The sequence below is a fragment of the Oncorhynchus masou genome, chromosome 27 (genome assembly GCF_036934945.1).
Source record: "Oncorhynchus masou masou isolate Uvic2021 chromosome 27, UVic_Omas_1.1, whole genome shotgun sequence".
NCBI lineage: Eukaryota > Metazoa > Chordata > Actinopteri > Salmoniformes > Salmonidae > Oncorhynchus > Oncorhynchus masou.
Window position 1 is genome coordinate 2,124,702 of NC_088238.1, and position 20,611 is coordinate 2,145,312.

The 20,611-nt window shown below is 47.9% G+C and overlaps 1 protein-coding gene across 1 annotated transcript in view; it reads right to left on the minus strand.

The window, feature by feature from the left end:
* Positions 1-13,767: 13,767 nt before the first annotated feature.
* The window catches only part of LOC135515556 (carboxypeptidase M-like), a 113,692-nt gene continuing 106,848 nt past the window's right edge, over positions 13,768-20,611 (minus strand). Inside the window, exon 9 of the mRNA XM_064939176.1 lies at positions 13,768-14,415. Coding sequence (XP_064795248.1) covers positions 14,161-14,415 — 255 coding nt within the window. The 3' untranslated portion in view covers positions 13,768-14,160. The remainder of the gene's footprint in view (positions 14,416-20,611) is intronic.

Here is a 20,611-nt window from a genome sequence, read left to right on the forward strand (position 1 = left end):
TAGTACTAAACCTTCCCCTAATTGACCCCTACCTGACAAGCCTCCAATCTAGTACTAAACCTTCCCCTACCTGACCCCTACCTGACAAGCCTCCAATCTAGTACTAAACCTTCCCCCACCTGACAAGCCTCCAATCTAGTACTAAACCTTCCCCTACCTGACAAGCCTCCAATCTAGTACTAAACCTTCCCCCACCTGACAAGCCTCCAATCTAGTACTAAACCTTCCCCTACCTGACCCCTACCTGACAAGCCTCCAATCTAGTACTAAACCTTCCCCTACCTGACCCCTATCTGACAAGCCTCCAATCTAGTACTAAACCTTCCCCCACCTGACAAGCCTCCAATCTAGTACTAAACCTTCCCCTACCTGACCCCTATCTGACAAGCCTCCAATCTAGTACTAAACCTTCCCCCACCTGACAAGCCTCCAATCTAGTACTAAACCTTCCCCCACCTGACAAGCCTCCAATCTAGTACTAAACCTTCCCCTACCTGACAAGCCTCCTATCTAGTACTAAACCTTCCCCTACCTGACCCCTACCTGACAAGCCTCCAATCTAGTACTAAACCTTCCTCCACCTGACAAGCCTCCAATCTAGTACTTCTAGCTATAATGGCATTCCCCTCCACAGTGGTCTTAGTCTGGGTTGTCATGGCGTTCCCCTCCACAGTGATGTTAGTCTGGGTTGTCATGGCGTTCCCCTCCACAGTGATGTTAGTCTGGGTTGTCATGGCATTCCCCTCCACAGTGGTCTTAGTCTGGGTTGTCATGGTGTTCCCCTCCACAGTGGTCTTAGTCTGGGTTGTCATGGTGTTACCCTCCACAGGGATCTTAGTCTTGGTTGTCATGGCGTTCCCCTCCACAGTGATGTTAGTCTGGGTTGTCATGGCGTTCCCCTCCACAGTGATGTTAGTCTGGGTTGTCATGGCGTTCCCCTCCACAGTGGTCTTAGTCTGGGTTGTCATGGCGTTCCCCTCCACAGTGGTCTTAGTCTGGGTTGTCATGGTGTTCCCCTCCACAGTGGTCTTAGTCTGGGTTGTCATGGTGTTCCCCTCCACAGTGATCTTAGTCTGGGTTGTCATGGTGTTCCCCTCCACAGTGGTCTTAGTCTGGGTTGTCATGGTGTTCCCCTCCACAGTGATCTTAGTCTGGGTTGTCATGGTGTTCCCCTCCACAGTGGTCTTAGTCTGGGTTGTCATGGTGTTCCCCTCCACAGTGATCTTAGTCTGGGTTGTCATGGTGTTACCCTCCACAGTGATGTTAGTCTGGGTTGTCATGGTTTTCCCCTCCACAGTGATCTTAGTCTGGGTTGTCATGGCGTTCCCCTCCACAGTGATCTTAGTCTGGGTTGTCATAGCGTTCCCCTCCACAGTGATGTTAGTCTGGGTTGTCATGGCATTCCCCTCCACAGTGATGTTAGTCTGGGTTGTCATGGCGTTCCCCTCTCCACAGTGATGTTAGTCTGGGTTGTCATGGTTTTCCCTCCACAGTGATCTTAGTCTGGGTTGTCATGGTTTTCCCCTCCACAGTGATCTTAGTCTGGGTTGTCATGGTTTTCCCCTCCACAGTGATCTTAGTCTGGGTTGTCATGGTTTTCCCCTCCACAGTGATCTTAGTCTGGGTTGTCATGGCGTTCCCCTCCACAGTGATCTTAGTCTGGGTTGTCATGGTTTTCCCCTCCACAGTGATCTTAGTCTGGGTTGTCATGGCGTTCCCCTCCACAGTGGTCTTAGTCTGGGTTGTCATGGCGTTCCCCTCCACAGTGGTCTTAGTCTGGGTTGTCATGGTGTTCCCCTCCACAGTGGTCTTAGTCTGGGTTGTCATGGTGTTCCCCTCCACAGTGATCTTAGTCTGGGTTGTCATGGTGTTCCCCTCCACAGTGGTCTTAGTCTGGGTTGTCATGGTGTTCCCCTCCACAGTGATCTTAGTCTGGGTTGTCATGGTGTTCCCCTCCACAGTGGTCTTAGTCTGGGTTGTCATGGTGTTCCCCTCCACAGTGATCTTAGTCTGGGTTGTCATGGTGTTACCCTCCAGTGATGTTAGTCTGGGTTGTCATGGTTTTCCCCTCCACAGTGATCTTAGTCTGGGTTGTCATGGCGTTCCCCTCCACAGTGATCTTAGTCTGGGTTGTCATAGCGTTCCCCTCCACAGTGATGTTAGTCTGGGTTGTCATGGCATTCCCCTCCACAGTGATGTTAGTCTGGGTTGTCATGGCGTTCCCCTCCACAGTGATGTTAGTCTGGGTTGTCATGGTTTTCCCCTCCACAGTGATCTTAGTCTGGGTTGTCATGGTTTTCCCCTCCACAGTGATCTTAGTCTGGGTTGTCATGGTTTTCCCCTCCACAGTGATCTTAGTCTGGGTTGTCATGGTTTTCCCCTCCACAGTGATCTTAGTCTGGGTTGTCATGGCGTTCCCCTCCACAGTGATCTTAGTCTGGGTTGTCATGGTTTTCCCCTCCACAGTGATCTTAGTCTGGGTTGTCATGGCGTTCCCCTCCACAGTGATCTTAGTCTGGGTTGTCATGGTTTTCCCCTCCACAGTGATCTTAGTCTGGGTTGTCATGGTGTTCCCCTCCACAGTGATCTTAGTCTGGGTTGTCATGGCATTCCCCTCCACAGTGATGTTAGTCTGGGTTGTCATGGCTTTCCCCTCCACAGTGATCTTTGTGTTGGCTGTGAGAGAAGTATTAAATGTGTCCTGTTCTACTAGTGCTGAGGAATCCCAGGATTTGTTATCTCATATTAAAGACATGTATATATGGCAACGTCATCAATTCTTAAATCATTGCAGAATCAGTAACGTGTCTTGTTCTCCCTGAAGAAAGTGTCTCCTCTACTCCAATTGGCGCTGCTGTTTTCTGCCTCCCCCTGCTGGTAAAAAGGTGCAATTACATTTTTCAGAATCATCATCCATCCACCAACACATCCACCTCGTTCAAGCAAGGTAAATAACTTGCATAGAGACGTTGTATTCAACTCCCCTTGGTAACATTTGAATTGATCCACATTGCAGTTATTCCTTATTTACCACTAAAAAACGAAATGATAAACATCCGAAAATAATGACTGGCCCAAGGGACATCCGCTGAGCAGAACATTAGGAACATCTTCCTATTATTGAGTTGCAAACCCTTTTTGCCTTCAGAACCGCCTCAGTTTGTCGTGACGTGGACTCCACGAGGTGTCGAACGCGGGCCGGCATCCCCGTGCAACATGATCATTCCAATGCTTCACACAGTTGTCAAGTTGTGCTGGATGTCCTTTGGGGGGTGGACCATTCCTGGTACCTACTACCATACTCCGTTTAAATATTTTGTCTTTCCCCATTCACCCATTGAATGGTACACAATCCCTGGTTTCAATTGTCTCCTCCCTATCATCTACACCAGGGCGGCCCAACCCTCTTCCTGGAGATCTATTGTCCTGTAGGTTATCAGTCCAACCCTCTTCCTGGAGATCTACTGTCCTGTAGGTTATCAGTCCAACCCTCTTCCTGGAGATCTATTGTCCTGTAGGTTATCAGTCCAACCCTCTTCCTGGAGATCTATTGTCCTGTAGGTTATCAGTCCAACCCTCTTCCTGGAGATCTATTGTCCTGTAGGTTATCAGTCCAACCCTCTTCCTGGAGATCTATTGTCCTGTAGGTTATCAGTCCAACCCTCTTCCTGGAGATCTATTGTCCTGTAGGTTATCAGTCCAACCCTCTTCCTGGAGATCTATTGTCCTGTAGGTTATCAGTCCAACCCTCTTCCTGGAGATCTATTGTCCTGTAGGTTATCAGTCCAACCCTCTTCCTGGAGATCTACTGTCCTGTAGGTTATCAGTCCAACCCTCTTCCTGGAGATCTACTGTCCTGTAGGTTATCAGTCCAACCCTCTTCCTGGAGATCTATTGTCCTGTAGGTTATCAGTCCAACCCTCTTCCTGGAGATCTATTGTCCTGTAGGTTATCAGTAGTTAATAATAATAATTAATAAGTTAATTATTAACCTTTCGGTTACTAGTCCAACGCTTTAACCACTATTCTACCCTGCCTCTAACCACTAGGCTACCTGCCTCTAACCACTAGGCTACGCTGCCTCTAACCACTAGGCTACCTGCCTCTAACCACTAGGCTACCTGCCTCTAACCACTAGGCTACCTGCCTCTAACCACTAGGCTACCTGCCTCTAACCACTAGGCTATGCTGCCTCTAACCACTAGGCTACGCTGCCTCTAACCACTAGGCTACGCTGCCTCTAACCACTAGGCTACCTGCCTCTAACCACTAGGCTACCTGCCTCTAACCACTAGGCTACGCTGCCTCTAACCACTAGGCTACCTGCCTCTAACCACAAGGCTACCTGCCTCTAACCACTAGGCTACGCTGCCTCTAACCACTAGGCTACCTGCCTCTAACCACTAGGCTACGCTGCCTCTAACCACTAGGCTACGCTGCCTCTAACCACTAAGCTACCTGCCTCTAACCACTGGGCTACGCTGCCTCTAACCACTAGGCTACCCTGCCTCTAACCACTAGGCTACCTGCCTCTAACCACTAGGCTACCTGCCTCTAACCACTAGGCTACCTGCCTCTAACCACTAGGCTACGCTGCCTCTAACCACTAGGCTACGCTGCCTCTAACCACTAGGCTACCTGCCTCTAACCACTAGGCTACACTGCCTCTAACCACTAGGCTACCTGCCTCTAACCACTAGGCTACACTGCCTCTAACCACTAGGCTACACTGCCTCTAACCACTAGGCTACCTGCCTCTAACCACTAGGCTACACTGCCTCTAACCACTAGGCTACACTGCCTCTAACCACTAGGCTACCTGCCTCTAACCACTAGGCTACACTGCCTCTAACCACTAGGCTACACTGCCTCTAACCACTAGGCTACCTGCTTCTAACCACTAGGCTACACTGCCTCTAACCACTAGGCTACACTGCCTCTAACCACTAGGCTACCTGCCTCTAACCACTAGGCTACCTGCCTCTAACCACTAGGCTACCTGCCTGTCTTGTATTTCTTCAGGTCAAACACCTCCAGAACCTGGTCTGATATCTGCAGCATGAAGGCCAACGCTTCATTAACAGTAAGTAAGTGGCAGGCTGAACATTTCAGTTAATGTAACAATGCAAAGAAATTCTAAGAATCATATGAACACTCATGCTCTTGTTCATAAATCTGACTAGACAATAGATATTACATTCTGATTGGTTAATGTTGGGACTAGACAATAGATATTACATTCTGACTGGTTAATGTTGGGACTAGACAATAGATATTACATTCTGATTGGTTATTGTTGGGACTAGACAATATATATTACATTCTGATTGGTTATTGTTGGGACTAGACAATATATATTACATTCTGATTGGTTATTGTTGGGACTAGACAATATATATTACATTCTGATTGGTTATTGTTGGGACTAGACAATATATATTACATTCTGATTGGTTATTGTTGGGACTAGACAATAGATATTACATTCTGATTGGTTAATGTTGGGACGAGACAATAGATATTACATTCTGATTGGTTAATGTTGGAACTAGACAATAGATATTACATTCTGATTGGTTAATGTTGGAACTAGACAATAGATATTACATTCTGATTGGTTAATGTTGAAACTAGACAATAGATATTACATTCTGATTGGTTAATGTTGGGACTAGACAATAGATATTACATTCTGATTGGTTAATGTTGGGACTAGACAATAGATATTACATTCTGATTGGTTAATGTTGGGACGAGACAATAGATATTACATTCTGATTGGTTAATGTTGGGACTAGACAATAGATATTACATTCTGATTGGTTAATGTTGGGACTAGACAATAGATATTACATTCTGATTGGTTAATGTTGGGACTAGACAATAGATATTACATTCTGATCGGTTAGTACTAAACCTTCCCCCACCTGCGCCCTGATCGGTCCAGTAGATCACTACATCCTGTATCTGGTCCTCCTTAAAGTCCAGTAGATCACTTCCTACTCATCACTACATCCTGTATCTGGTCCTCCTTAAAGTCCAGTAGATCACTTCCTACTCATCACTACATCCTGTATCTGGTCCGCATTAAAGTCCAGTAGATCACTTCCTACTCATCACTACATCCTGTATCTGGTCCTCATTAAAGTCCAGTAGATCACTTCCTACTCATCACTACATCCTGTATCTAAAGGATGTCAGGTCCTTATTAAAGTCCAGTAGATCACTTCCTTATTCACTTTTTTTGTTTGGTTTATAAAGCTCTACTACACATGGTTGGTTAACTCTCTGAGGTTCCTCGGGTCGTCACCGAATTAGGAGAATCCGCTTTTAGTTTTAATGTGCCTCACTGCTGGAACAATTTGCAGAACGAATAACAATTGGATATTCTGGTGCAGTTTAGTGTGTTGGGGACCTAGTAGCTGAGGAATGACCATAGCTGAGGAATGGAACATTCTTGTGCTTTTTTAAAAACATTTTATTAGACATTGTATTGATTACTGTTTGGTTTCACATCGTTTTTTTTTATTTATTGTTGTAGTACTGTAAATCAGGGCACCCTGGGGGATGAGACCCTGGTCTCATTGGTTTTCCCCTGAATAAATGAATAAATAAATAAAATGACAGATCTGGGTTTATGGTGGTGTGTGGGTCTGGCTGGTTGCCCAGGCGACTGACGACAGTTGACCTATCCCTGACCTGCAGATCTTTAGGCATAGTGGAGACGGGACTCCACCTGCTGGTTAAAAAGATCATAACTACTATCAGAATCTTCATCCGTCCACTTCCCATCATCCCCTCTCAAGCAAGGTTCATGTGTAGTGTCATGATTTAAGCTACTGATATTGAAGGCGTGACCAGGGACTTGATCCCGGGTCCAACGACTATCAAGCCAACACATGAATCGCTACATTATATCGGTTAACTTTGACACAACACCTGAAGACACATGAACAATGTAACCACAGACGTGGAGGGGGAGAAAAAGACTGATCCTAAAACATAAATTGACAGATTTAATCGTCAAGGCACAACAATCATTGTCAGCTGAAAGGTCAAAAGGTCAGTTGATAGATGAGGTAGAACAACACAAGAGGCATCTATGGACAATTTTGTCTCTGTCCCAAATGGCACCCAATCGATTCCCTATATAGTGCACTACTTTTAACCAGTGCCTATAGGGCTTTGGTAAAAATGTAGTGCACTAGGTAGGGAATAGGGTGGCATTTATGGGTCTACCATCCATCATTACCCATAATGCTTCAGGAAGGTTCTGTTTTTGACAATAACTATAGTGATACAGTCTACAGTCCACCAGTACAGGTATTGTGATACAGTCCACTAGTACAGGTATTGTGATACAGTCCACCAGTACAGGTATTGTGATACAGTCCACTAGTACAGGTATTGTGATAGTCTCCAGTCCACCAGTACAGGTATTGTGATAGAGTCCACCAGTACAGGTATTGTGATACAGTCCACTAGTACAGGTATTGTGATACAGTCCACCAGTACAGGTATTGTGATACAGTCCACTAGTACAGGTATTGTGATACAGTCCACTAGTACAGGTATTGTGATACAGTCCACCAGTACAGGTATTGTGATACAGTCCACCAGTACAGGTATTGTGATACAGTCCACTAGTACAGGTATTGTGATACAGTCCACTAGTACAGGTATTGTGATACAGTCCACCAGTACAGGTATTGTGATACAGTCCACCAGTACAGGTATTGTGATACAGTCCACCAGTACAGGTATTGTGATAGAGTCTCCAGTCCACTAGTACAGGTATTGTGATACAGTCCACCAGTACAGGTATTGTGATAGAGTCTCCAGTCCACCAGTACAGGTATTGTGATACAGTCCACCAGTACAGGTATTGTGATACAGTCCACCAGTACAGGTATTGTGATACAGTCCACCAGTACAGGTATTGTGATACAGTCCACTAGTACAGGTATTGTGATACAGTCCACCAGTACAGGTATTGTGATACGGTCCACTAGTACAGGTATTGTGATATAGTCCACCAGTACAGGTATTGTGATACGGTCTGGAGAGAGGATATGTATCAATTTATGTTCTGTCTGTCTGTGCTGTCTGTGCTGTGCTGTGTGTTCTCTGCTGTCTGTGCAGTGTGTTCTCTGCTGTCTGTGCAGTGTGTTCTCTGCTGTCTGTGCAGTGTGTTCTCTGCTGTCTGTGCAGTGTGTTCTCTGCTGTCTGTGCAGTGTGTTCTCTGCTGTCTGTGCTGTGTGTTCTCTGCTGTCTGTGCTGTGTGTTCTCTGCTGTCTGTGCAGTGTGTTCTCTGCTGTCTGTGCAGTGTGTTCTCTGCTGTCTGTGCAGTGTGTTCTCTGCTGTCTGTGCTGTGTGTTCTCTGCTGTCTGTGCAGTGTGTTCTCTGCTGTCTGTGCTGTGTGTTCTCTGCTGTCTGTGCAGTGTGTTCTCTGCTGTCTGTGCATTGTGTTCTCTGCTGTCTGTGCTGTGCAGTGTGTTCTCTGCTGTCTGTGCAGTGTGTTCTCTGCTGTCTGTGCAGTGCAGTGTGTTCTCTGCTGTCTGTGCTGTGCAGTGTGTTCTCTGCTGTCTGTGCTGTGCAGTGTGTTCTCTGCTGTCTGTGCTGTGTGTTCTCTGCTGTCTGTGCTGTGTGTTCTCTGCTGTCTGTGCAGTGTGTTCTCTGCTGTCTGTGCAGTGTGTTCTCTGCTGTCTGTGCAGTGTGTTCTCTGCTGTCTGTGCAGTGTGTTCTCTGCTGTCTGTGCAGTGTGTTCTCTGCTGTCTGTGCTGTGTGTTCTCTGCTGTCTGTGCAGTGTGTTCTCTGCTGTCTGTGCTGTGTGTTCTCTGCTGTCTGTGCTGTGCAGTGTGTTCTCTGCTGTCTGTGCTGTGTGTTCTCTACTGTCTGTGCTGTGCAGTGTGTTCTCTGCTGTCTGTGCAGTGTGTTCTCTGCTGTCTGTGCTGTGCTGTGTGTTCTCTGCTGTCTGTGCTGTGCAGTGTGTTCTCTGCTGTCTGTGCAGTGTGTTCTCTGCTGTCTGTGCAGTGTGTTCTCTGCTGTCTGTGCAGTGTGTTCTCTGCTGTCTGTGCTGTGTGTTCTCTGCTGTCTGTGCAGTGTGTTCTCTGCTGTCTGTGCTGTGTGTTCTCTGCTGTCTGTGCTGTGTGTTCTCTGCTGTCTGTGCTGTGTGTTCTCTGCTGTCTGTGCTGTGTGTTCTCTGCTGTCTGTGCTGTGTGTTCTCTGCTGTCTGTGCAGTGTGTTCTCTGCTGTCTGTGCAGTGTGTTCTCTGCTGTCTGTGCAGTGTGTTCTCTGCTGTCTGTGCAGTGTGTTCTCTGCTGTCTGTGCTGTGCAGTGTGTTCTCTGCTGTCTGTGCTTGCTCTGCTGTCTGTGCTGTGCAGTGTGTTCTCTGCTGTCTGTGCAGTGTGTTCTCTGCTGTCTGTGCAGTGTGTTCTCTGCTGTCTGTGCAGTGTGTTCTCTGCTGTCTGTGCTGTGCAGTGTGTTCTCTGCTGTCTGTGCAGTGTGTTCTCTGCTGTTTGTGCAGTGCAGTGTGTTCTCTGCTGTCTGTGCAGTGTGTTCTCTGCTGTCTGTGCAGTGCAGTGTGTTCTCTGCTGTCTGTGCTGTGTGTTCTCTGCTGTCTGTGCAGTGCAGTGTGTTCTCTGCTGTCTGTGCAGTGCAGTGTGTTCTCTGCTGTCTGTGCTGTGTGTTCTCTGCTGTCTGTGCAGTGCAGTGTGTTCTCTGCTGTCTGTGCTGTGTGTTCTCTGCTGTCTGTGCTGTGTGTTCTCTGCTGTCTGTGCTGTGCAGTGTGTTCTCTGCTGTCTGTGCTGTGTGTTCTCTGCTGTCTGTGCTGTGTGTGTTCTCTGCTGTCTGTGCTGTGTGTTCTCTGCTGTCTGTGCTGTGTGTTCTCTGCTGCTGTCTGTGCAGTGTGTTCTCTGCTGTCTGTGCAGTGTGTGTCTGTGCAGTGTGTTCTCTGCTGTCTGTGCTGTGTGTTCTCTGCTGTCTGTGCTGTGCAGTGTGTTCTCTGCTGTCTGTGCAGTGTGTTCTCTGCTGTTTGTGCAGTGCAGTGTGTTCTCTGCTGTCTGTGCAGTGTGTTCTCTGCTGTCTGTGCAGTGTGTTCTCTGCTGTCTGTGCAGTGCAGTGTGTTCTCTGCTGTCTGTGCTGTGTGTTCTCTGCTGTCTGTGCAGTGCAGTGTGTTCTCTGCTGTCTGTGCAGTGCAGTGTGTTCTCTGCTGTCTGTGCAGTGCAGTGTGTTCTCTGCTGTCTGTGCTGTGTGTTCTCTGCTGTCTGTGCTGTGTGTTCTCTGCTGTCTGTGCAGTGCAGTGTGTTCTCTGCTGTCTGTGCAGTGCAGTGTGTTCTCTGCTGTCTGTGCAGTGCAGTGTGTTCTCTGCTGTCTGTGCTGTGTGTTCTCTGCTGTCTGTGCTGTGCAGTGTGTTCTCTGCTGTCTGTGCTGTGCAGTGTGTTCTCTGCTGTCTGTGCCGTGCAGTGTGTTCTCTGCTGTCTGTGCTGTGTGTTCTCTGCTGTCTGTGCTGTGTGTTCTCTGCTGTCTGTGCTGTGCAGTGTGTTCTCTGCTGTCTGTGCTGTGTGTTCTCTCTGTCTGCTGTGTGTTTCTCTGCTGTGCTGTGCTGTGCAGTGTGTTCTCTGCTGTCTGTGCTGTGTGTTCTCTGCTGTCTGTGCTGTGTGTGTTTCTGCTGTCTGTCTGTGCAGTGTGTTCTCTACTGTCTGTGCTGTGTGTTCTCTGCTGTCTGTGCAGTGTGTTCTCTGCTGTCTGTGCTGTGTGTTCTCTGCTGTCTGTGCTGTGTGTTCTCTGCTGTCTGTGCTGTGCTGTGTGTTCTCTGCTGTCTGTGCTGTGCAGTGTGTTCTCTACTGTCTGTGCTGTGTGTTCTCTGCTGTCTGTGCTGTGTGTTCTCTGCTGTCTGTGCAGTGTGTTCTCTGCTGTCTGTGCAGTGTGTTCTCTGCTGTCTGTGCAGTGCAGTGTGTTCTCTGCTGTCTGTGCTGTGTGTTCTCTGCTGTCTGTGCTGTGTGTTCTCTGCTGTCTGTGCAGTGTGTTCTCTGCTGTCTGTGCTGTGTGTTCTCTGCTGTCTGTGCAGTGCAGTGTGTTCTCTGCTGTCTGTGCAGTGCAGTGTGTTCTCTGCTGTCTGTGCTGTGTGTTCTGCTGTCTGTGCAGTGTGTCTGTGTCTGTGCTGTGTGTTCTCTGCTGTCTGTGCAGTGTGTTCTCTGCTGTCTGTGCTGTGTGTTCTCTGCTGTCTGTGCTGTGTGTTCTCTGCTGTCTGTGCAGTGTGTTCTCTGCTGTCTGTGCTGTGTGTTCTCTGCTGTCTGTGCTGTGTGTTCTCTGCTGTCTGTGCAGTGCAGTGTGTTCTCTGCTGTCTGTGCTGTGCAGTGTGTTCTCTGCTGTCTGTGCAGTGTGTTCTCTGCTGTCTGTGCTGTGTGTTCTCTGCTGTCTGTGCTGTGCAGTGTGTTCTCTGCTGTCTGTGCAGTGTGTTCTCTGCTGTCTGTGCTGTGTGTTCTCTGCTGTCTGTGCTGTGCAGTGTGTTCTCTGCTGTCTGTGCTGTGTGTTCTCTGCTGTCTGTGCAGTGTGTTCTCTGCTGTCTGTGCTGTGTGTTCTCTGCTGTCTGTGCAGTGTGTTCTCTGCTGTCTGTGCAGTGTGTTCTCTGCTGTCTGTGCAGTGTGTTCTCTGCTGTCTGTGCAGTGTGTTCTCTGCTGTCTGTGCTGTGTGTTCTCTGCTGTCTGTGCTGTGTGTTCTCTGCTGTCTGTGCTGTGTGTTCTCTGCTGTCTGTGCAGTGTGTTCTCTGCTGTCTGTGCAGTGTGTTCTCTGCTGTCTGTGCTGTGTGTTCTCTGCTGTCTGTGCAGTGTGTTCTCTGCTGTCTGTGCAGTGTGTTCTCTGCTGTCTGTGCAGTGTGTTCTCTGCTGTCTGTGCAGTGTGTTCTCTGCTGTCTGTGCAGTGTGTTCTCTGCTGTCTGTGCAGTGTGTTCTCTGCTGTCTGTGCTGTGTGTTCTCTGCTGTCTGTGCTGTGCAGTGTGTTCTCTGCTGTCTGTGCTGTGTGTTCTCTGCTGTCTGTGCTGTGCAGTGTGTTCTCTGCTGTCTGTGCTGTGTGTTCTCTGCCGTCTGTGCAGTGTGTTCTCTGCCGTCTGTGCTGTGTGTTCTCTGCCGTCTGTGCAGTGTGTTCTCTGCTGTCTGTGCAGTGTGTTCTCTGCTGTCTGTGCAGTGTGTTCTCTGCTGTCTGTGCAGTGTGTTCTCTGCTGTCTGTGCTGTGCAGTGTGTTCTCTGCTGTCTGTGCTGTGTGTTCTCTGCTGTCTGTGCAGTGCAGTGTGTTCTCTGCTGTCTGTGCAGTGCAGTGTGTTCTCTGCTGTCTGTGCAGTGTGTTCTCTGCTGTCTGTGCAGTGTGTTCTCTGCTGTCTGTGCAGTGTGTTCTCTGCTGTCTGTGCAGTGTGTTCTCTGCTGTCTGTGCTGTGTGTTCTCTGCTGTCTGTGCAGTGTGTTCTCTGCTGTCTGTGCTGTGTGTTCTCTGCTGTCTGTGCAGTGTGTTCTCTGCTGTCTGTGCAGTGTGTTCTCTGCTGTCTGTGCAGTGAGCTCAGGCAGGTCGTCTCTGTACTGTGCAGTGAGCTCAGGCAGGTCGTCTCTGTACTGTGCAGTGAGCTCAGGCAGGTCGTCTCTGTACTGTGCAGTGAGCTCAGGCAGGTCGTCTCTGTGCTGTGCAGTGAGCTCAGGCAGGTCGTCTCTGTACTGTGCAGTGAGCTCAGGCAGGTCGTCTCTGTGCTGTGCAGCGAGCTCAGGCAGGTCGTCTCTGTGCTGTGCAGCGAGCTCAGGCAGGTCGTCTCTGTGCTGTGCAGTGAGCTCAGACAGGTCGTATCTGTGCTGTGCAGTGAGCTCAGACAGGTCGTATCTGTGCTGTGCAGTGAGCTCAGACAGGTCGTCTCTGTCTAAAAGTCTTGTCATGTTTGCAGGTAGAGGTGTGATTCCAGGTGTTTGCAGGTGGACTGGTAGGATCTTAGAGGCACTTCTAGACCTTCTCAACACCCCTCCATCCCTCCCTTACCCCCTGTCCTCAACAACCTTCCCTCCCTTACCCCCTGTCCTCAACAACCTTCCCTCCCTTACCCCCTGTCCTCAACACCCCTCCCTCCCTTACCCCCTGTCCTCAACACCCCTCCCTCCCTTACCCCCTGTCCTCAACACCCTCCCTCCCTTACCCCCTGTCCTCAACACCCCTCCCTCCCTTACCCCCTGTCCTCAACACCCCTCCCCTCCCTTACCCCCTGTCCTCAACACCCCTCCATCCTTACCCCCTGTCCTCAACACCCCTCCCTCCCTTACCCCCTGTCCTCAACACCCCTCCCTCCCTTACCCCCTGTCCTCAACACCCCTCCCTCCCTTACCCCCTGTCCTCAACACCCCTCCCTCCCTTACCCCCTGTCCTCAACACCCCTCCCTCCCTTACCCCCTGTCCTCAACACCCCTCCATCCTTCCCTCCCTTACCTCAACACCCCTCCATCCTTCCCTCCCTTACCCCCTGTCCTCAACACCCCTCCATCCTTCCCTCCCTTACCCCCTGTCCTCAACACCCTTCCCTCCCTTACCCCCTGTCCTCAACACCCTTCCCTCCCTTACCCCCTGTCCTCAACACCCCTCCATCCTTCCCTCTCTTACCCCCTGTCCTCAACACCCCTCCCTCCCTTACCCCCTGTCCTCAACACCCCTCCCTTACCCCCTGTCCTCAACACCCCTCCCTTACCCCCTGTCCTCAACACCCCTCCCTTACCCCCCTGTCCTCAACACCCTCCCTCCCTCCCTTTAGTCTCTTCTTCTCAGCTTGGCATGGCAGATTGCTGGCTGGCAGTAATTGCTTTCTTTCAGCACAATATTTAAAAAAAAACTAAAAAAGCATCAATACAAAACATACAATTTTTAAAAACACAAAATGGCTCACGTGTTTGTGCAAGGTAGAGCAATGCAAAGTGTTACAAGAAAATATATATAGGATTTTCTTTGTTTGTACAAAAATACTGAAAAAAAAAGAAGATTGTCTCTGGACTGGGAGATCCCATCTCAGTCAGTCTGTCTGTCCGTCTCCATGGATACGTCCCAAATCTCATCCTGTCCCCTATATAGTGCACTACTTTCGACCAGAGTCCTACACTACACAGGGAATAAGGTTCCATTTGGGACGTGACCCGTCTCTCGGTCACAGTAACACGGTATCCCAGAGAACCAGGAGCACCAGGAGGAGGGTGACGCCCGAGGGGCCCAGGCTGGGAGAGTGGCCACCCAGGGGCCTCCAGACCTGGGGTGGGGTGCAGGACTGGGTGGGGGGGCTGGGGCCAGGGGTGGCGGCTGCGGACCTCTGCAGCTGGAAGTTGTGGACGAGGGCCGAGAATGAGTCGGGACCGTACGGGACCGTCAACGTCTCCGTCAACACCTGGTGGCCCGAGAACGTCACCTGTCGATCACATCGATCGATTAGTTCATGTATTGATCAATTATTACAATGTTGAGTAAACACACAGGCAAATATGTCAATCACATCGATCGATTAGTTCATGTATTGATCAATTATTACAATGTTGAGTAAACTTCACACACAGGCAAATATGTCAATCACATTGATTGATTTGATACTATTGATTGATTGATTCATACCCAGTTGTATACCCACAAAATATACAGTATTGTACTGTAGATTGATTCATACCCAGCTGTATTGTACTGTAGATTGATTCATACCCAGATGTATACCAACTAAAGATACAGTATTGTACTGTAGATTGATTCATACCCAGATGTATACCAACTAAAGATACCGTATTGTACTGTAAATTGATTCATACCCAGATGTATACCAACTAAAGATACAGTATTGTACTGTAGATTGATTCATACCCAGATGCATACCAACTAAAGATACAGTATTGTACTGTAGATTGATTCATACCCAGATGTATACTAACTAAAGATACAGTATTGTACTGTAGATTGATTCATACCCAGATGCATACCAACTAAAGATACATTATTGTACTGTAGATTGATTCATACCCAGATGCATACCAACTAAAGATACAGTATTGTACTGTAGATTAAGTGTCTATTCTATCTGAACAGATGAATTTTAATAAAGTTTCACAATATCTCTGTTGTTGTTAAATGTTCTGGTGCTTTCTCTGAGCCGCCTGTCGGAGGAACGGTTGTTATCTGTCCGTTGATCAGATGTTTACTGGAGACTGTGGGACCTCATATGTGCTACTGCACCACACCACCCGGGAGGACCACCCACGTGGCTTTGTATGAGCTGGCTCAAAATAAAAACACTGGGAAACATTCATTGAGTCCGTGTCCTAAACGGCACCCTATTCCCTATTTAGAGTGCACTACTTTTGGACTTAGAGCTCATAGGATTGTCTCACTCTAGACAGTCCTAAACGGCACCCTATTCCCTATTTAGAGTGCACTACTTTTGAATTTAGAGCCCACAAGATTGACTCACTCGAGACTGTGTCCTAAACGGCACCCTAATCCCTATATAGTGCACTAGTTTGACCAAAGCCCCATGTCCTCTCCACGCCACTTAGAGACAGATGACCCTCCACCCTCTTTGGTTTATTTGAGAGAAGTTAAATAATTCCTATCAGTCCCAGTCCAATCTCAGTGTTGTATTTAGGGAGGGGGGTGAGGGGGGGTGAGGGGGCTCAAACAGCAAACATGCATCCAACAAGTTTGTAGAGTCACAAGTTCGATGAAGTCCTTGCTTGCTAGCAATATGGGACCAAATACTACACTTTTGACTACTTTAATACACATAGGAGGTACATTTGTCCAAATGCTTATGAGACAGGCAGTTAACCCACTGTTCCTAGGCAGTTAACCCACTGTTCCTAGACCAGTTAACCCACTGTTCCTAGACCAGTTAACCCACTGTTCCTAGACCAGTTAACCCACTGTTCCTAGACCAGTTAACCCACTGTTCCTAGACCAGTTAACCCACTGTTCCTAGGCAGTTAACCCACTGTTCCTAGGCAGTTAACCCACTGTTCCTAGGCAGTTAACCCACTGTTCCTAGACCAGTTAACCCACTGTTCCTAGACCAGTTAACCCACTGTTCCCAGGCAGTTAACCCACTGTTCCTAGACCAGTTAACCCACTGTTCCTAGACCAGTTAACCCACTGTTCCTAGACCAGTTAACCCACTGTTCCTAGGCAGTTAACCCACTGTTCCTAGGCAGTTCACCCACTGTTCCTAGGCAGTTAACCCCACTGTTCCTAGACCAGTTAACCCCACTGTTCCCTAGGCAGTTAACCCCACTGTTCCCTAGGCAGTTAACCCACTGTTCCTAGACCAGTTAACCCACTGTTCCTAGGCAGTTAACCCACTGTTCCTAGACCAGTTAACCCACTGTTCCTAGACCAGTTAACCCACTGTTCCTAGGCAGTTAACCCACTGTTCCTAGACCAGTTAACCCACTGTTCCTAGACCAGTTCACCCACTGTCCCTAGACCAGTTAACCCACTGTTCCTAGGTAGTTAACCCACTGTTCCTAGGCAGTTAACCCACTGTTCCTAGACCAGTTAACCCACTGTTCCTAGACCAGTTAACCCACTGTTCCTAGACCAGTTAACCCACTGTTCCTAGACCAGTCAACCCACTGTTCCTAAACCAGTTAACCCACTGTTCCTAGGCAGTTAACCCACTGTTCCTAGACCAGTTAACCCACTGTTCCTAGACCAGTTAACCCACTGTTCCTAGGCAGTTAACCCACTGTTCCTAGACCAGTTAACCCACTGTTCCTAGACCAGTTAAACCACTGTTCCTAGGCAGTTAACCCACTGTTCCTAGGCAGTTAACCCACTGTTCCTAGCCAGTTAACCCACTGTTCCCTAGGCAGTTAACCCCACTGTTCCCTTGGCAGTAAACCCCACTGTTCCCTAGGCAGTTAACCCCACTGTTCCCTAGGCAGTTAACCCCACTGTTCCTAGCCAGTTAACCCACTGTTCCCTAGGCAGTTAACCCCACTGTTCCTAGGCAGTTAACCCCACTGTTCCTAGACCAGTTAACCCACTGTTCCCTAGGCAGTTAACCCCACTGTTCCTAGGCAGTTAACCCACTGTTCCTAGGCAGTTAAACCACTGTTCCTAGGCAGTTAAACCCATTGTTCCTAGGCAGTTAACCCACTGTTCCTAGACCAGTTAACCCACTGTTCCTAGGCAGTTAACCCACTGTTCCTAGGCAGTTAACCCACTGTTCCTAGGCAGTTAACCCACTGTTCCTAGACCAGTTAACCCACTGTTCCTAGACCAGTTAACCCACTGTTCCTAGACCAGTTAACCCACTGTTCCCAGGCAGTTAACCCACTGTTCCTAGACCAGTTAACCCACTGTTCCTAGACCAGTTAACCCACTGTTCCTAGACCAGTTAACCCACTGTTCCTAGGCAGTTAACCCACTGTTCCTAGGCAGTTAACCCCACTGTTCCTAGACCAGTTAACCCCACTGTTCCCTAGGCAGTTAACCCCACTGTTCCCTAGGCAGTTAACCCACTGTTCCTAGACCAGTTAACCCACTGTTCCTAGGCAGTTAACCCACTGTTCCTAGACCAGTTAACCCACTGTTCCTAGACCAGTTAACCCACTGTTCCTAGGCAGTTAACCCACTGTTCCTAGACCAGTTAACCCACTGTTCCTAGACCAGTTAACCCACTGTTCCTAGACCAGTTAACCCACTGTTCCTAGGCAGTTAACCCACTGTTCCTAGAGCAGTTAACCCACTGTTCCTAGGCAGTTAACCCACTGTTCCTAGGCAGTTAACCCGCTGTTCCTAGACCAGTTAACCCACTGTTCCTAGACCAGTTCACCCACTGTCCCTAGACCAGTTAACCCACTGTTCCTAGGTAGTTAACCCACTGTTCCTAGGCAGTTAACCCACTGTTCCTAGACCAGTTAACCCACTGTTCCTAGACCAGTTAACCCACTGTTCCTAGACCAGTCAACCCACTGTTCCTAGACCAGTCAACCCACTGTTCCTAAACCAGTTAACCCACTGTTCCTAGGCAGTTAACCCACTGTTCCTAGACCAGTTAACCCACTGTTCCTAGACCAGTTAACCCACTGTTCCTAGGCAGTTAACCCACTGTTCCTAGACCAGTTAACCCACTGTTCCTAGACCAGTTAAACCACTGTTCCTAGGCAGTTAACCCACTGTTCCTAGGCAGTTAACCCACTGTTCCTAGCCAGTTAACCCACTGTTCCCTAGGCAGTTAACCCCACTGTTCCCTTGGCAGTAAACCCCACTGTTCCCTAGGCAGTTAACCCCACTGTTCCCTAGGCAGTTAACCCCACTGTTCCTAGCCAGTTAACCCACTGTTCCCTAGGCAGTTAACCCCACTGTTCCTAGGCAGTTAACCCCACTGTTCCTAGACCAGTTAACCCACTGTTCCCTAGGCAGTTAACCCCACTGTTCCTAGCCAGTTAACCCACTGTTCCCTAGGCAGTTAACCCCACTGTTCCCTAGGCAGTTAAACCCACTGTTCCTAGCCAGTTAACCCACTGTTCCCTAGGCAGTTAACCCCACTGTTCCCTTGGCAGTAAACCCCACTGTTCCCTAGGCAGTTAACCCACTGTTCCTAGGCAGTTAACCCACTGTTCCTAGGCAGTTAACCCACTGTTCCCTAGGCAGTTAACCCCACTGTTCCCTAGGCAGTTAACCCCACTGTTCCTAGGCAGTTAACCCCACTGTTCCTAGACCAGTTAACCCACTGTTCCTAGACCAGTTAACCCACTGTTCCTAGACCAGTTAACCCACTGTCCCTAGGCAGTTAACCCACTGTCCCTAGGCAGTTAACCCACTGTTCCTAGACCAGTTAACCCCACTGTTCCTAGACCAGTTAACCCCACTGTTCCTAGACCAGTTAACCCCACTGTTCCTAGGCCGTCATTGAAGATAAGAATTTGTTCTTAAATGACTTGCCTGGTTAAATAAAGGTAAAATAGATTGTAAAAAAAATACCTTCAAAAAGAAGCATAAAGCGGAGCCCTATATAATCTATCATTATTATTATTATTTATTAAAATATAAATTGGATTTTCTAAAATCCACAACAATGTTTAAACCACATCAGGAGATCACTTTTGAGGTCTGGGAAATGTTTAGGAAATGTTCAGTTTTGGGGTGTCGTTCCCCTTTAATTCCCCTGTGCACCCCAACGAGGCTGCTGTTTAGTGGTGTTTTTATGGCACACGTGTGATGGTAGAGTTGACTAAACAAATGACCCATATGAGGATCCTGTATTTTACATTATAGCCCGTTACCATATATGTGATTGAATATTATCTGCTGTTGGCTTGTGATGTATGTATATATTATGCAACAGAGCTGACTTGAAACATTGTTAACAGGCTCAGGGCCATGGGACTTTCTCATGATGGAAAAATACAGAGAAGCATGAAGACAGGAACTGTTCGATGAGTTGGGGGGGAGGCACATTCAGAGCGGGGTGTTGCGAGAACAAGCGGTCTTTTGTTAGATAACATGAGCCAGGTGCGAGATAACGGTATGAAGCATGAGAACCTGGATGTACATCTATCAACAGACGCGCCAAGAGGCGGGGACCCGCCTGAGCGCCTGCAATAGGCTGAGCAAGTTTAAACCACGCCCAGCCTCTACTGTGATAGGCCAACAGACGGGTCGGAACTGTCCATCACAGTATAAAGAATACTGTTTTACATACATCCTGTCAGTTCTCTGTTTTGCCCTGCGAGGTGGGACAATGAGCCCGTATATAAGAAAATTGCATTTACCACTTATTGCTTAGCTAATAAAAATACATAGCATACAATTGGTGACTCATTGTCATATTTATCCTGATACCAAATTGGAATTGACGCAACCCCCACCGGACTGAATCAAATAATCATGATATCATTCTGCCAGGAAGGCAATAGACTACTTTGTAGTTAACATTTTAATTGAGAAGGTTTTTTTTCCTGTGAAAGCCTTTCCATCTACCAGAAGACCATTGTGGTTTTATTAGCATCATCGCTAACAGCTATTTATTAGCATCATCGCTAACAGCTATTTATTAGCATCATCGCTAACAGCTCTTTATTAGCATCATCGCTAACAGCTATTTATTAGCATCATCGCTAACAGCTATTTATTAGCATCATCACTAACAGCTATTTATTAGCATCATCGCTAACAGCTACACCGAGTGGTAGCCGGGCACATACACAGACGGTGGGGATTCTCGATGCCGGTTCAGAAACCTGAAAGAAATACGAATCACTGACGCATTCTGTTCTCGTCTTATTTTAAACTTGGGTAAATTCATACATTTAGTTGATTTCCTACTATATTCCATATATTTTTGAATAGTGTTGAATTCCGTGTTATTATCTAGTTTCCGTGATTCAGCGTTCTTCGCATCACGGATTTTTAAATCGGACCCAAAATAAAAAAGTGCTTTCATTTCTAAACGTTAAAACCGATATGTATGAAACTACCCTCAAATAAAAAGCTGCCATTTTGTACATTCGCCTCATATGAAACATTTTTATCTCAAATCCAAAATGCTGGGAATAATAGAGACAAATAAAAAAATTAGCTTCACTGTCCAAATAAATAACTACCACCCAGACCGGTCCCAA